This window comes from Herpailurus yagouaroundi, unplaced genomic scaffold, assembly GCF_014898765.1.
Source record: "Herpailurus yagouaroundi ecotype Mexico unplaced genomic scaffold, PumYag 184, whole genome shotgun sequence".
In the NCBI taxonomy this organism is placed as follows: Eukaryota; Metazoa; Chordata; class Mammalia; order Carnivora; family Felidae; genus Herpailurus; species Herpailurus yagouaroundi.
This window is the reverse complement of record NW_024412415.1, coordinates 15077608-15093612: the sequence shown is the minus strand read 5'-3', so window position 1 is coordinate 15093612 and position 16005 is coordinate 15077608. Positions and strand designations below refer to the sequence as shown.

Here is a 16005-nt window from a genome sequence, read left to right as displayed (position 1 = left end):
TCCATGTTGGGGAGACGATACTGGGAAACATGGCAACAGAGTATCTTCCGATTAGAATGGGGAATTGGATGCTTTATCCCACATAACTATTGGTCAAGGGCTACCAGATCTTCAACTTTTGGGGGGAAAAAAAAGATGGAAATCTTAGGAGTTTTGTTGCTCTATCATGATTATGAGATGTTGGTCTTTAATGAAGAATTGCAATTTTAAGCATGAGCCAAACACAGTAAGTCTGTGTCCTTAGGCCAGCCAAATGCAACAGTCTGATATAAGCAAACATTTATAATGTAATACTATATAATAATATATGGATAGATCCAGAAAACTCCCCCCCAAATCACCCTATATACTCATAAGCTTTTTAAAGTTCTCTCTACCCATTCCACATCCCCACCCACTCCCCTGTTCGCAAAATCAGGACCAGAATCGCTATAGAACTCCTTTTTTTAGCTCCCATTTAGCCAAGATTTGAATCAGCTAGGCTGTTTCCAGTACGTGTTAACGCTTAAAAGACATAAAAAGTGATTTTACAATTCTAAAAGGGGTTTCTTTAGTAAATAAAAACAAGTACTAATTTCACTGCTCTCAGATTACTGCCTGTTTTTCCAAGACCAAGGAACCAACCATCAGAAGTCAGTTGTGGAGTCCAGGTCTTTATCCTGTAAATGAGCCTTCAGGTCCAACATGGAGCAGTTTTCTTTTCCTTCTTCTTGCTCCCTCCTTAGTCTCAGAGAGGAACCTAATCACAGATTTCCTAATCACACTTCCTGGTATGAAGACCAGTTTTTGATTTCCTGACATCTTTATCTGGAGGTAAATGCAATTGGTCAGTGCTCCTTGTGTACTGGCATCCTTCTCCACCGCCTCCCCCCCGCCCCGCCCCCACCAAATTCAGTTAATTCACATCATACAAGCAATTATCTATCCAGATGCATCTAACTGCAGCTACAAGCCTTTTGAAAATGTAATGAAAGTGAGTCATGAGAGAGGCAGGATGAAGAGGGTTAAGTGCTAACATCTCACCTCCTGTTTGTTTCCCCATGTATCTATCTATCCTTCTCCTCACCAAGCCTAGTGTTTATAACCCTCAGTCCATTTTTTTTTACAGAAAAGAACCCACTCCCTAAAAGGTGACTATAACATAAATAAGGTTGAGTTGTGCTGTTGTATTGGATGTGTCCTTTACTGCCATAAGGTCTTATTGATCTTAAGACCTACTGATGTACTGTTTATTGGGCACAACTTTCTGACACAATTTTTAGTTTTATGCAACTTCAGAACCTCAATAACCACAGCAATATGTTCGTTAATACGACAGGTTTTCTCAGGCTAGCAAATTCTCTTATAGGAATTTACAAAGTTTAATATCCACAAATTAACTTATAAATCAGGTATTTGAAGCTGGAACACTTTCCCATGTAGTGGTTAAATTTAAATCATAAAGTGGTTTCGGTAATAAAATAAAATAGCATAATACGATAAAAAGTAGGATTTCAACAAAGTATGTGAACAATACTATTGGCCAAACAAACAAAATACACAGAACAAGAAATTTTATTATCTCGAATGCTGGTGCATAACCAATAACAAGCTTCATTAGAGGAGGAGACACAGGGAAACTTCAGATACTGATGAGGATTTCTGGGCAGGTTTAAAACCTTTAAAGATTGAGGGCATAATTGTTCAGTCTTTTTTTAGATGCAGGGCTTTCCTTTTACTTGACATTTTCCCTTTGACAGTTCTTATGTTATGAAGTTCAACCAAAGTCTTTCACCTGTAAAGTTAAATGAAAAACAGAGAGCGAGTAAAACAATTTCTCTAGTATAAGAGTGTTAGAAATAGTTTTGTTTTCTTTGTTCTTTCACATATTTTTTAATATCTAAATTTGAAATTTTACTATGGATATTTTTGAGTTTTAAAAATGGTTAAGACAATAAATTTTCTGGAATTATGGATCATAGTAGCTTTATAAATCATCAAGATACATGGACAATAAAAATTTCAGATGCTCTTGAAAACACATTTTGAGATATAGCACACCTGATACATATTTCTTTTTGGGTTTGCTTATCCTTTTCGGATACTGAAGAACACCCAATTTATTTTACACTAAAAAAATGCAGCCTTTGATAATTGGCTTGGATAGACCATAAAGTGGAATCTTCAGAGTTCTCTCAGTGGGCTTTCAGTCCAAATAACTCAGACATCTCGTGTCCTAAACTGGATGTATTAGTTACTTTTTCTCATGTAATTAATATCATTGGGCTCTTGTATTGGCAGTTTGTCTTGACATTAACTTACTCTAGCAAAACCATCCCTTACAGTGAAGTATGAAAGATATTTTCCCCAATGCAAGGAGAATAATCTGGATCAGTAACAAAGTCAAAGCCACAGGTGTTTCAGGAAGGTTCTTGAAAACAGATTTCCACAGTCCTAAAATGCCTTTTCTTCTTTAACAATTTTTTCTTTTTCATAACTGTGCAGTCACTGCCCTATTCTATTCTGCAAAACAACGACAAAAATCTTTTTTTGAAGATTAAGTTTTTCATTGGCACGGTACTATCTGGAATGAACCCAAAAGGCAGTGGAATGTTGGGTCTCTCCTCAACTTTTCCTCCTCTTTTAACAGCATTTAATTACTCTCTATCAATAATCTCATCACAGCCGAGTTCTTCGGTCAGACGATTGACAACCATAAGTGAAAAAAGCTCTTCGATAAAAGCCAACTGATCAAACGGGGTCTTCTCATAATGCATTTGAAACCCGCCATCCAGGGCTGCTTCCCTTGCTCTGGATGTTCTCAGAAACATCTTGTTGGCTTCTTCAAGGGCCGCTGATACTCTGTAGCCCGCACCACTCAGCTGCTCCTCTTCCGGATAATCGTAGTCGTCCTCCCAGTCATCAAATTCCTCGCCCTCGTCCTCGCTCTCGAAGTCAGGGCCCGCGATCAGGCCTGGCTGCTCCCCAGGGCTGGGCCGGTTAGCAAGGCCTCGTTCCCCCTGCGGCTCCGCCATTGGCTGGGCCGCCTCCTCCTCCATTGGGCCTTCCTCCTCGAGCTGTGGCTGGGCCCCGTTGCGGGAGGCGTTCGGGGATGGCTCCCGGCTCCCGCTGCCTACCTCCATCTGCGGAAGGTCACCCTCGCCAAGCATCACATCCATCTGCAGGTCATTGCTCTCTTCATACAGCTCGGACAGCTCGTTCATTTCCGACATTGTACAAGCTGCTCAACCTCTCGAAAGGTGTTTTTGCAAGATCGGAGCTACGCGGCCGAGGGGTTGTGCGCGTGCGCAAACGCCGTGCGCCTGCGTGACCCTGTGCGTGTGCGCGACCCCCAAACACCGCCTCCCGTTTGGCGTCCCCCTCGCGGGGGAGGTCCCCGCTCTTCGGAACCGTGGTGTATGTTTCGGTCCTTTGGAACTCCGTTAGTAGACTCTACGTTTAGAGAGTTACGTAATCTCCGTTTTCCCTAACTGTTCTGCGCATTATGATGCTGTAAACTTGAAAATCCATAACGTGGCTTCTGTAACTATGCTTAGTGCTCTTCCTCCCCCTTCGCCCTTCCGTTCTCTCCTGCTCCTTTTCCTCCCGCCCCAGGCAATAGCATCTGCTCCAACTACCTTTGGTCTCATGATTTATGACTTCTAAATCCCCACCTCCAAATCACAGTGTTCTCAACATACTGACAACTGATCCATTCATTCAGCCCTTCTGCTTTCCCCATTAAAAAAAAAAAAAGTTAAATTTGCAAATAAGCATATTATCTATCTTTTTAAAAAGATAGTATACTGAAGAAGGACTTGGTTCCATTTATTTTCGCAGGAGGTTAACTTTCCACCATAATCAGTTTGGTGTATATTCTTTAAATTCTTTTCCTGTGCATTTATATGGACCTTTATGTCCTCGTGGAAAAATCTTGTGTGTGTATGGGTTTTTTTTTTTTTTGCAAGTTTTACCTAACTCTTCAAGCTACAAAAAGCACCTCAGCAATGACTTGAAGATTTAGCTTTGTTAGTATACATAGATGAGTCTTTTTTTCCATAGCATTCCATTTGTATAGCTATTCTATAGTTGACCTAACCATACACAAGTGATTTCCGATTTTTTGATATAAACTATGGGTAATGTTTCTATGTGCCAATGTTTCTACAGAATAAATAACCTAGGAGTGGAAAGGCGGAATTGTAGAGAATGCATACTTTAGTTTTAATACATACTGTCAAACTGCTCTCCAAGATTGCTGTACAGATTTCAGCTCCCATCAGCAGTGTTTGAGAATATCTATATCCTTGCCACACACTGTTTTGTTGAGCAATTTTATCAATTTAATGATACCTTGTTTTATTTTCCATAGCCTTGATTTCTTGGAGATTGATTATTTTTCAACATGTTTATTGAACATTTGTGTTACTTATGAAAATTAACTGGCCTTATTTTTGGTTTATTTTTTTTTCTTACTGATTTGTAGGAATTTCTTATAAACTATATGAATACTTTGTTTTACATGTTGCAAATACATTCTCCCTCCCTGTTGTTATTTGTCCGGTTTCAGGTGTCTCTTCTCCTATAAAAGTTTTAAAATGAGTTTTCATGTAAACCCTTCAAATTGAAGGGTTTTTTTTTCCTGTATATCTTTTTTTTTTATTAAGTTGGATTTTCCTACTTCAAAGATTACAAGCATGATCTTTTATTTTTCTTCAATGTTTGCATACATTTTGTTGTTAAAAATTTTTTTAATGTTTATTTTTGAGAGAGAGAGAGAAAGACAGAGACAGCGTGTGAGCAGGGGAGTTGCAGAGAGAGAGGGAGACACAGAATCTGAAGCAGGCTCCAGGCTGTGAGCTGTCAGCACAGAGCGCCCAATGCGGGGCTCAAACACACAAATTGTGAGATCATGACCTGAGACGAAGTCAGAGGCTTAACGGACTGAGAAACCCAGGCCCCCATGCATAGGTTTTTTGTGGATAAAGCATTTATTTATCTAAGTACGATAAGGGCAGGATTCATTTATATATTTTTTTACACATATACAGCTAATTCAGCCAACTTCACTGATTTAACCACTGTCCTTTGTTGGTTGTTTGGTGTCACATTTATCATATTAAAAGAAAACAAATGTGTGAGTTTGTTTTAGACTTTGTATTCAAACGAATTTCTACAGTGTTACAATATGTCTTGCTGATAAGAAAAATCTTGTGTCTTTGTTCTTTAAAAGATTGCCTTAACTCTTCTTGCACATTTGTTCTTCCATGTGAATTTTAGAAGTAGCTTGAAAAGTTACCCGAATAATATAGATGGAATTTTTATTTGAGTTGCATGGAATTTACAGATTAATTTGGGGGAGAATTGACATTTTTACAATATTGTCTTCTCATCCATAAAAGTAATATATATCTTTCTGCTTGTTTGTGTCTTATTTATACCCTTCAATGAAGTTTTCCGAAAAGGCTTATGTGATTCTTACTATTTTATACTCAGGTACTATCATAAAATGTACCCCTTACTCCAATACAGTGTCTAGTTGGCTATTGCTGGTATGTGGGAAAGACATTGATGTTTGTATATTGATTTATTTTTAGTAATCACTTTTAGCTGAAATCTAAACATAGAAAACAAATACAGAAAAGTGAACAAGTCTTAAGTGCGCAGCTTGGTTATCACAAAATGGACATATTTGTGTAACCGTTACCCAGATCGAGAAACACGATTTTCAGGATTCCAGAAAACCATTTGCTTTTTCTTTCTTTGCCCTACGAGCACCACCGTTCTGATTTCAAACAGAATAAAATATTTTTGCCTGTTTTTTGAACTTTATATAAATTAAACCATGTAGTATATATTCTTTGTGTGTGTGTGGCTTCTTTTACCCAGGAAATATGTTTTGTTTTGTGTGTGTGTGTGTGTGTGTTTGCTACATAGTAGTCCATTGTTTAAATATCACAGTGATCATCATTGGGATTGATTCCAGTTTGGACCTATTACAAACAGGGCAGTAATTATCTTTCTTGGGAAGGTTTTTGGTGCTTGTATTTACGCAATTCTGTGGATCTACATCTAAGAATAGAATTGCTGGCTATCTTATATAAGAATATCTTATACTCTTGTATACATTATGTTAAACATTTCTCAAGACAGGCTTAGCCAATTGGTGCACAGTTGGTATTTTAATGAACCTTCAAAGCGGTATGACAAATAATTCTCTGTCAGTTAGTCATTACTCTGTGATTTCCAAATAAGCAAGCCTAAAATCTCAAGAGGCAAAATCTCAAAAGAGGTGGTCTTCTCAGCTAACTAATGCAGTTCACTTGGATAGTCTACATCATATTGAAATTCTTAATGTTAGTGCTTTAGTATGCTTTTGGTGATGAATGACTGAAACCCAATTCAAACCAACTTATATAAAATTAAATAAAATAGAAAAAATGCATAAAAACTAAAGAGAGGGGGGAAATGTATTGGTTGAATTGATGAAACAAATATTACCACCAGATTTTTTTTTTTTTTTTTTTAACTCTCAGCTCTGATACTCTCCAGAGGGAAAACTTTGTTTTTCCATCAGGCTTTTCCCACATGGCAGCAAAAGATGAATCCCAGAAGCTTTGGACTTAAACTAAGGTCCTTAATGGCAGAGAAAGATGCATTCTTTCCTATTATCTGTCTCAGTTCCTCCCCCATGATATTGATTGGCTTTGCTGTATCCAGAGGGATGGTGTTTTCTGATGGGCTAGGCCTGGATCCTGTGTCCAGCCATAAGGAGGGGGCTGGTGAGACGGGCTTGTCAGACGTACTTGAACCTTATGAGATTATTATAGAATGTGGATGGAGTAATTTCCAAAGGGATGCTGAGCAGGCAAAGACAAAACATACAAATGTACGACCATTACTGTTAGATTGTATGTAACTAGGCATTTAATTTGTTGCATCATACATGTTTAATTTGTTTATGTTTTACAGATTATTGCAAATCATCATATGCAGTCTATTTCATTTGCCTCTGGAGGGGATCCTGTAAGTATAGATTTATAAAAGTCCTTTTTATAAGAGTTAACTTCCATGTAAAGCATGTTAGCCATTACATGTCTTTTCCAGTGTTTTATTACAATTTGTGAACAGTTATGTGCATTCAAAAATTTGACTTTGGTAAAATAGTTTCCATTACTTATTTTTAAAATGTTTGGATTAGCAAATGAGCTAATAATTTTCCATTGTGTTGTTAGTCATGGAGTTATCATCCGAGACTGTTCTTGTAGGTAACACCTAAGTCATGGAAATCAAGGATGTCATACATGTGTTACCAGTCCTCCCTCAGCACTCTTCTTCACACAAAGTTCCAGGCAGCTCCTATTAGGCAGTTGGACTTGGAAATAGGGGAAGCCTGTTTGCCACTCTGGCTGCCAACTGAGGCAACTATGTCCAATCTAAAGTGAGCAGCCAGGTTTGCAGAAATTCACAGAGGGAACACACAGCTGGTGGGAGAGAACTGCAGTTCCTTCCTCCCTAGAGGCCACATGGTGCTCATTTCCCACGAATTGTGTGAGACGGAGCAAGTGCTCTGTCTCCAAGCCTTCTTTACAGAGTGGAGAGTCATTCCCTGACTCCCTACCACGTCACTTCTGAACCGGAGTGGAAGAAGAGAGGCACTGAAGTTAGGAAGCCTGAGACTGACCAAGAAACAAATCTGTTTGAACTGAGGGGTCAGAAGGAAGATTTTGCTGCTTCATGATATTATGACATTTTTCTCCTACCTGCAAACATCCAGAAGCCAGAAGAGGACTGAGTCTGACTTTTAGAATGATTGAACATCAGTAAGGTCAAGAAAATATATCGGGAGCACATGCAGATTTTGTTCTTACTGCCAATGTATTGCCTTCTGCTGAGCATTTATTATTAAAGATTGTATCCTTCAGAAATGCGGCAGTAAAATCCAGTGTAACGGCTGATTTTTTTCTAGCCACCACATTTAGTTTCTCACTTCCAATTGAGGAATAAAATGTAGGACCATAAACGATAGGACATATAACTCAGAAATCCAGGAGAGGTATGGAATGGTAGTAAAAACTAAATCTGGCAGCTGATGTCACTGCGGAGTTTTGACCTCTATGCTAAGTATTCAAAAGGAAAAATTATGGTCTATCCTAAAAGGAAATAAAGTTCCAAAGCTACTCTGTTGTAATCGTTGCTTCCTTTACTGGCATCTAAAGTATTTAAGCAACTTTCTTCACTTGGTTGTTGGTATAACCTTTTAGTGTGTGAAATATATAGTTAAATGCTATTCACATTACCCCATTCTTAAAAATATTTCAGTAATTACTTGTCTTCACACTGGCTACCTGTGATTCAAAATATTTAAGCACGTCAAACCTAGACACCCTGTCTTCAGAACCTGTCTGAAGCATACGGAAGAAAAGCAGTATTTATAGTAGGACTTCAGATCATTGGGATTTTTTTTTTCTTTTATTAATGGATACTTAATTTTCCCCTTAGGCTTCTCTACTTCCTCACCTTTCCGCTTTGGGCATAGTTATTTCCAAATGAATATATTAGTTCCATGGTGCTATTAAATTAATATGTAAACCAGATTTTAAGAACTCTACCTCATCCTCAAGAGATTCCATGGATGGCTAATTATGGATTCGGTAGCAAACAGGGGGTATGCAAAAAGCCTAGCACTTAGCTGCAGTGTGAACCTGGTACTGAATCTGAACTCCCATCCACCAAGCCTTGTAATTTTGCCTCAACGGTGACAACCAGGGACTTGTTTGGTACAGAGAGGGCTGACTGAATCCAGCCTGAAGAGGCCAGCATTGTCTCTTTTATTCCTAACCCATTATAGCTCAGTCATCCACAAAGGAGCTCACATACTTTCCTTAAGTTATTTAAAGTAATGAGTTGTATAAGTGAAGTGTTAAAAATATTTACAGACATTTGCTCTAAATTTCCCTTTCAAGTTTCAAGAGTTGTTGTCATGTTCACATTGGCACTCAGATCCTCGTTTACCCTAGGCATGCCCTACATGACGTCTATCCTAGTTGTCCCAGTCCTAATAGATTGTCTTCATGTGCCTTTAGTTCTTTAGTACTTTCAACCCACCAAAGTACTGTCCAGAAACAAACGGTAAAGAATTCCTAGCCGCTGTGGGGAAGTTTGTACCTACTGATTTGAGTGGGGCCCCGGTGCTCTCTGCAGCTGGAAAGAAAACCTGCAATTCTATTTAAAATAAAAAACTGGGGCAACCATAAGCATTGGCATTCAAGGTCCCCCAAATGAACTGCCAGGCTTTGGAGTCAGGGAGACTTGACTTATTTAGTCTCTCTTAGCTTCAGGGTTCTCATCTATAAAATGGGGAATGATCACCCTTGCCTCACAGTGTTGTGAGAATTCAGCGAATTGATGTGTATAACCTGCTAGTACCATGCCTGGCACCGCGTGATAGGGGATAGCTATCACCACTATTGCTAGCACATGCTTATAGCTTTGTCTGTTAGAAATTTACAACTTCTCAGCTAACTGGGTGCAAGAAGCTAAAAGTCTCCGTGGCCCAAAGTAGTACCCTTCTTTCCACCAGATTTCCTCCAGAGTTTAAAAAAAGATTAGCTGTTCTTGGAGTGCCTGGGTGGCTCGGTCGGTTAAGCATCTGATTTTCAGCTCAGGTCATTATGTCATGGTTCATGGGTTCAAGACCTGCATTGGGCTCTTTGCTGACAGCTCAGAGCCTGGAGCCTGCTTCAGCTTCTGTGTCTCCCTCTCTCTCTGCCCCTCCCCTGCCGGTGCTCTGTCTCTTTGTCTCTCAAAAATAAATAAACATTTCAAAAAATGAAAAGAGTTAAAGATTAGCTATCCTTCCTTCCCTCTTGACCTTTGCTCACCCTCACCTTTACTCTCTTCTCAAAGACAATTTACTTGTCTTCCTCCCGTCAGCCCTTAAGACAGTCGTTCGTAATGCTTCTGTATCTAGAAATACTTTCTCTTTTTCAAAAATGCATTACAAGTATGTCACAAATATATTTTTGTATATATTTTTTTACTATTTGTGCGTTACTTTTAACATTCTTAAAATTCTCCCAGATATTTACAGTTACTGATTTTAGAACTGTAAGACTGTTGGAGACGGTTTTGAGGATGAAGTCCCACAACCTCTTTCCCACCATCGAATGCGCCAACCCGTGTTGCTGGCATCATTACCATCCCTTCAGTTTTAAAAATAGCAACCAAGTCCCCAGCAACTGTGGCTTTGCCTCTAAATTAATATAAAACAAAGCTCACAGATATGACCTTATTTATTTACAAGATATCTCAAGCCTTTTATCTTTTAGCAGAAGATACATTTATTTAGGTGTTTGTTATTTTTTAAAATAACTGAAGACAAGTTACGCTGACCCTGAGATCTGCTTCCTGTGTGTTTCACTGTGGGTTATTAAGTGATTGTCCTTGAGGGTATTACAAACGGGCTTTTATTTCCTGCCAGTTGATTGCATCTTCCCTCTGGAGAGTCATACTTCTAATCTGCAAATGGCATTGTGTGTATTTTTTTCCCTGAGAACCGAGATAACAAAAAGCATCTTTAATTATTAAGATCTTATCATTCATCAGTTTACTGTTTTCAATAAAAGTCAGAATTACCAAGTGGCTTTTTGCTTGTTTTTACAACGTCAGCAACACCTCTTTTTGAAATCCTTAGGGTTTTCATGGGTTCTCGTTTTCAAACATGATTTTTCCTTTCTATATATTGATCAGATAAATGCTTTGTATTTTTGCTTTATTTCTTAACTTGCACTGCACTCGAGTGAGCTAACAACCACAAAAACCAATGTGTCTCTTTAATTGACTTATTTTCTGACATACATGGTGTCTGTCTGGACAACTGGGAAATCATGGTGCTGCCTCCCAGTTTATGACTCCTTTGTGACTGCATAACCCCTGGTATTTCAACTTTCAAAACAGGAGAGAGTCATGGTCCCTTACCATTGTTTAAGAATATCTGTACCAATATATTCCCTATCTGGATTCCTTTTTATTCTTAGTGAGTAAGTATCACTAACTCTGCCTCTAAATTTTTAATTTTCAACTTCTCTCTCCAAGGGACAGAGAATCAGGACTCCACAATTGCTAAACTACCCAGTGTATATTTATGTTCCCTTTTAGGGTGCTTTCCTTTTCTCTTTCAATAGAAACATTTGTATTTAAGTCCGTACCTCAGTGTCATGTCCTAAATGTACTCTTATCTTTCAACAGTACAATCCATTCATTTTAAATGCAATCGTTTTCCCTTTTTTATAGGATACTACAGACTATGTTGCCTACGTAGCTAAAGATCCAGTTAATCAACGAGGTATGGAAAGCAACTTCTAGATTTTCTTAAGAACTGGTATATGCCAACTTTAAAATGTAACAAGGAGGTTTTTTTTTTCAATATACAGGGTAATGAGGATCACTAGAGTGCTGGATTGGGTTCTAGAAATATTATGTGAATTTGAGTTGGAAATAAATAGCCCAGCTAGCAGAGCAAAGTAGAAAAATTATGTAGCTGGGATTTAGATCCCGGTCATCTGAGGGACCCTTATACCAAAAGGTTTATTATCTTTTGTATAATCAAAAAAGAAGCTGTTCTGGTTATAATAATAGAAGGAGCTGGCTGCTGCATCCCCAATGGATGAATGAACTACATAGAGACCCAAGCCAGTGAGGTTATTGGCCCACATTAGTCACAGCAAGTGTGTGTGTGTGTGTGTGTGTGTGTGTGTGTGTGTACGTGCGCATGCACCACACATGTATGTTGAGCCCGTACCTTTGCTGTTCAAGAGTCTGACATGTCATTTTGAGTGTTTGGCTTCTCATGTTTTGGATCTCAGCTTAAATGTCTCTTCTTCAGAGAGACCTTCTTTGACTGATAGCCCCTCCTATCTCCAATAGCATATCCCACCCTTTCGCATCATCATACTTTATTTCTCTTCTTATTAACACTAACCCCACATTTTTGTTATTTTATTTACCATTTGTTGATGTGTTTAATGTCTTTCCTTTCTACTGAAACCTCCATGAGGGCAGGAACCTGTTTACCTTATTCACTGTTGTTTCCAAAGCACTCACCCCAAAGCCAAGCATATAGGTGTTGGAACAAAAATACCTATTTTTGTTGAGTATCTCAGTGAATGAAAGAGTAAGTTGATTGGATTTCTCATCCCAGGATTTAGCAAGTTTGCCTAAATAAACTCATCTCCCAGTCAAACTTTGGATGAAGGGCTGGAAGTTCCTTAGCTCATTGGACCTCTTTAGATAGACATGGTTATTGTTGCTTCTTATCCCTAACTCTGGGACATTCAGATTCCTCGTAGGGATGAGTCTTAGGTTGCTTCTTCTCCTTGACTAGAACCTATTAGGGTGGCATCCTCTGCCACCCCAGGGATAGAGTTTCTCCCCCCCCCCCATTTTCTTACTTCCATTCCACATGGAGTAGCATTTGGAAATTCAAAGAGCTATAAAACAAAGATGGAAATGTACATGGTATGCTGGGGGTGGAGGGAAAATGAATAGAACATATTTACTAGAAAGCAGATTGGGTGCAGAGAAAAAGATTTCTAAAAGGCATCCAGAGGGCTGATAAGTAGGCACTTAATCTTCAAGCAAATGGGTGGAGAATTCTGTTGACAGAGCAGAGCTTCACAAAGATTGTTTTGGGAGCCGGATGGATTCAGGAAGAAACGTAAGACAGGGAGATCTATTTGGAAGCTATTGTTATAGTAAAAAATGAAATGATAAGGGGCACCTGGGTGGCTCAGTCAGTTAAGCTTCTGACTCTTATTTTGGCTCAGGTCATGATCTCATGGTTCGTGGGATCAACCCCCACCTTGGGCTCTGTGCTAACAGCTTGGAGCCTGCTTGGGATTCTCTGTCTCGCACTCTCTGTGTCTCTTTCTCTCAAAATAAAGAAAACTTTTAAAAAACAAAATGATGAGGACCAGCTGCTAACACAAGACCTGACATGTAGTAGATACTCAGTAAATGCTTGCCAAAAGAATATGGCTTGATGACATGGAAAGGAAGAAACAGGTGACAAGTACTACACAATACTCGGTTGAAACTGACTCACTGTAAACTGTACAATGAAGAATGGATAATCACCAAAGGTGAGTAGGAGAGACAGGAACTAGTGAAGGGGAACGGGGGTGTAAGAATGAAATACAACAAAAGATACCAGAAAAGAGCAACTGCTTTTAGTTAAGCCTGAGTTTCCCGAAAGAGTAACTGCATGCTATTTTGGGCAAGGCCTCTGAACAACAAAGTCTTTTCTCTCAACCTGAAAAGACAGGGTGAGAGAAAGAACAAATAGATCAGGAAATCTAGATGTTTGGTAACTTTACCATCAGTCGCTGAACAGCTCAGGCATGTCATTTCTTTTCAGTAAGCAGTGGTGAGGAGTTCTAAGATTCAAGTCAGTCGCTTGCTTTCTTCTTTAGGGGAATGGATCTACCTACAAGACAGATGACTTAGAAACACAGAGTAATTTTCTTGGATTACTATGTTAGCATTTCATCATCCTTATGCCTCCTTTTTCAGTCTCTCATTCCCTTTCTTACTTATCTTGGTTATAGAAACTTCTGTGAGAAGCCACTCTGTTGTCAACATACCCCCTACTTGCACAACCCTGTGGTGTTAAATCCTTTCAACTCACCTCAGCCCCTGGACTTTAATTTCTGCGCAGAGGTGCTGACATAATTTTCAAGCCCACAAATAATTATTAATTACATGCTAATATGAAAGGGGCTGAACTAATCATTGTGGAGGAAAACAGTTCCTGGCTAGCCTGGGCTCATCATTTAATGGCAGAGAGAAATAGGATGTGCCTGGAGAAGGAGGGGGTCCTGGACAACAGTATGTGGAACATAGCAGGGGCTCAGTTGAGATTTGTGGGTGAAAAAGTCCTGTAATGAGAGCTTGGGGCTATGTGTTTGGGTGGTATGTGAGTGTGTGTGGAAGGCTGGGGTTGCAGAGAAGTGAAGGAATAGCAGTAGGGGAGCCATGGCCGAAGAGATAGGTCAGAAACAGAGTGTAGAGGGCTTTGAGTGCTGGCCAGAAGGCCACTGGGAGCCATTAAAAGATTTTGAGCTTTATAGCCATTATTCTGGCTTCTGCCTTTTTGCTGAAATTGCAAAGTGATAAGCTTTCTGGCATTTGTATCTGTGAAAATGATACTGCAGGACAGAAAACAGTCTGGAATTGTAGAGTCCAATTTTGAGGATATCTCATTAGTCCTGGGCAGGAGTGGTAATGTTTACATTGCACTGGGGGAGGAAGGGACAGTTTGGACAAATATGGGAACTAATGGAACTTGGCAACAATTTGGATATAAAGGTTGGTGAAGAAATAGAAATCAGATTTTCCTGAGGACTTAATGAGATATTATATACAATGCAAATATCCCCATATGTGGCTCCTAGTAAGTATATAATAAATGGTAGCTATTATCATCATCATCATCATCATCATCATCATCATCCTTGTGATTTGGAGCGGTGTTGCCATTAAAGAAACAGGGATTATTACAAATTGGAAACAGACAATCCACTAGGGAAATAGGGGAAAAACATTTACCATTTATTGCATGCCCACCATGTGGCAGGCATTGTCTCAATTCATCCTCACAACAACTCTCGGAGGTCGATATTAATTTATTCCTTTGGTTACCAAAGCAAACACTGGCGTTGAGAAAGTGAGATCATTCTCCTAAGTTCAGCCAGCTATTAAGCAAGTGAATCAATTCAGGGTCCTGAGCACATCTTTAAAAAAGAACATTACAAGGCACCAAGAAACATTTAAAAGTTTTCAAAAGCTTACTAGCTACTTCGTTAGGAATCAACTTATAAATAGATCTCATATTTCATCTTCAAATTTTAAATATTGAAAAAAAAGGTAAGATGGGGGTTAGAGTAGTAGTTTTTCTTAACAATGCTGGTAGGAGTATAGATCCAAACATTTTGGAGAGCAAGATGACAATTTGTACCCAAAGTCTTAAAGAGGGAAGTACTTTTGAACCAGCAATTTAACTTCTAAGGAAATAATTAGGACATGCACAAAGACTAAGCAATAAAGATTGTTGTCATATGTTATTTATATAACAGAAAAAATTAATTTAATATTCATAAATCACAAATTATTTAAATGAACCCATAGGAGGTACTACTATGCAACAATTTACAGCTAGTGTTAGAGTGCATAATGACATGGGGAAAATGTTGGCAATGTTATTAAGTGCAAAAAGGAGATTGTGAAATAATGGGTATAGCATGACCCCAGGTAACATTTTGTAGGGAGATATACTTAGAAGAAAGATTGGAAAGATTAAAAAGAAAGAGATGCCAAAATATTAATAGTAGTTATCTTTAGATAGTGAGATTTACATAATTTTTTTTCTTGGTAGCTTTTTATTTTCTATAACTCCTGTAATGAATATTTATTGTATTTGTAAAAAAGAAAAAAAATGTTCTAAATCCTTGAATAAATAAAGAAAATAGTGAAACCAGAAAGAAGATGTTACAGAATTATCTAATGAGTTTGGTTCATCTGGGGAAAATGTTCAGCAGGCAGGAGAAGCTCAGGGTCGGGGAGGCAGAAAGGTGGGAGTAGAGCTGAAGGGGATGGGAGGGAGTGTGGGGGTGGGAGAGACAGAGAGAGATAGAGAGGGAGACCAGACCTTCAGGTGCAGGTTTGGAAAAACTGCCTCATAGCCCTAAGAGTAAGCAAGATCACTGAAGGAGGAACCAGGAAAGAAGAGGGCTGAGGCTCTCCAGGAGTGGTAAGAGGAGACCATAAAGGGCCAGAGGAGTAGTCAGGAGGAGGAGAGGAAATCAGGAGATGAGTATCACCTGAGAAGGAGGAAGAGGAAATTTCTCCGGGAGAAGACACCTTGGAATAAGGCACCCCAGAAAGTCACATACTGAAAAGGAGTTAGGGGGCATGAAGGCAGAAAATAACCTTCAGTGTGCCAATGAACAGGCCCTAGGTGCCCCTGGG

The 16005-nt window shown here is 39.0% G+C and overlaps 2 protein-coding genes across 2 annotated transcripts in view; one reads left to right on the top strand and one right to left on the bottom strand.

Moving 5' to 3' along the window:
* The window catches only part of SHC4 (SHC adaptor protein 4), a 128816-nt gene that overhangs the window by 76110 nt on the left and 36701 nt on the right, over positions 1 to 16005 (top strand). The window contains exons 5-6 of the mRNA XM_040492640.1: positions 6952 to 7005; positions 11275 to 11326. Of these exons, the coding sequence (XP_040348574.1) occupies positions 6952 to 7005; positions 11275 to 11326 (106 nt within the window). The remainder of the gene's footprint in view (positions 1 to 6951; positions 7006 to 11274; positions 11327 to 16005) is intronic.
* Positions 1537 to 3258, bottom strand: EID1 (EP300 interacting inhibitor of differentiation 1). The gene is made up of 2 exons (XM_040492641.1): positions 2041 to 3258; positions 1537 to 1774 (listed from the first exon to the last, which is right to left on the bottom strand). Exon 1 carries the CDS (start codon positions 3210 to 3212, stop codon positions 2637 to 2639), a length of 576 nt encoding a protein of 191 aa, XP_040348575.1. The 5' UTR covers positions 3213 to 3258; the 3' UTR covers positions 1537 to 1774; positions 2041 to 2636.

Coding starts and splice junctions, on each gene's coding strand:
- EID1 (XM_040492641.1), bottom strand. CDS start 3,212: ATGTCGGAAATGAACGAGCTGTCCGAGCTGTATGAAGAGAGCAATGAC.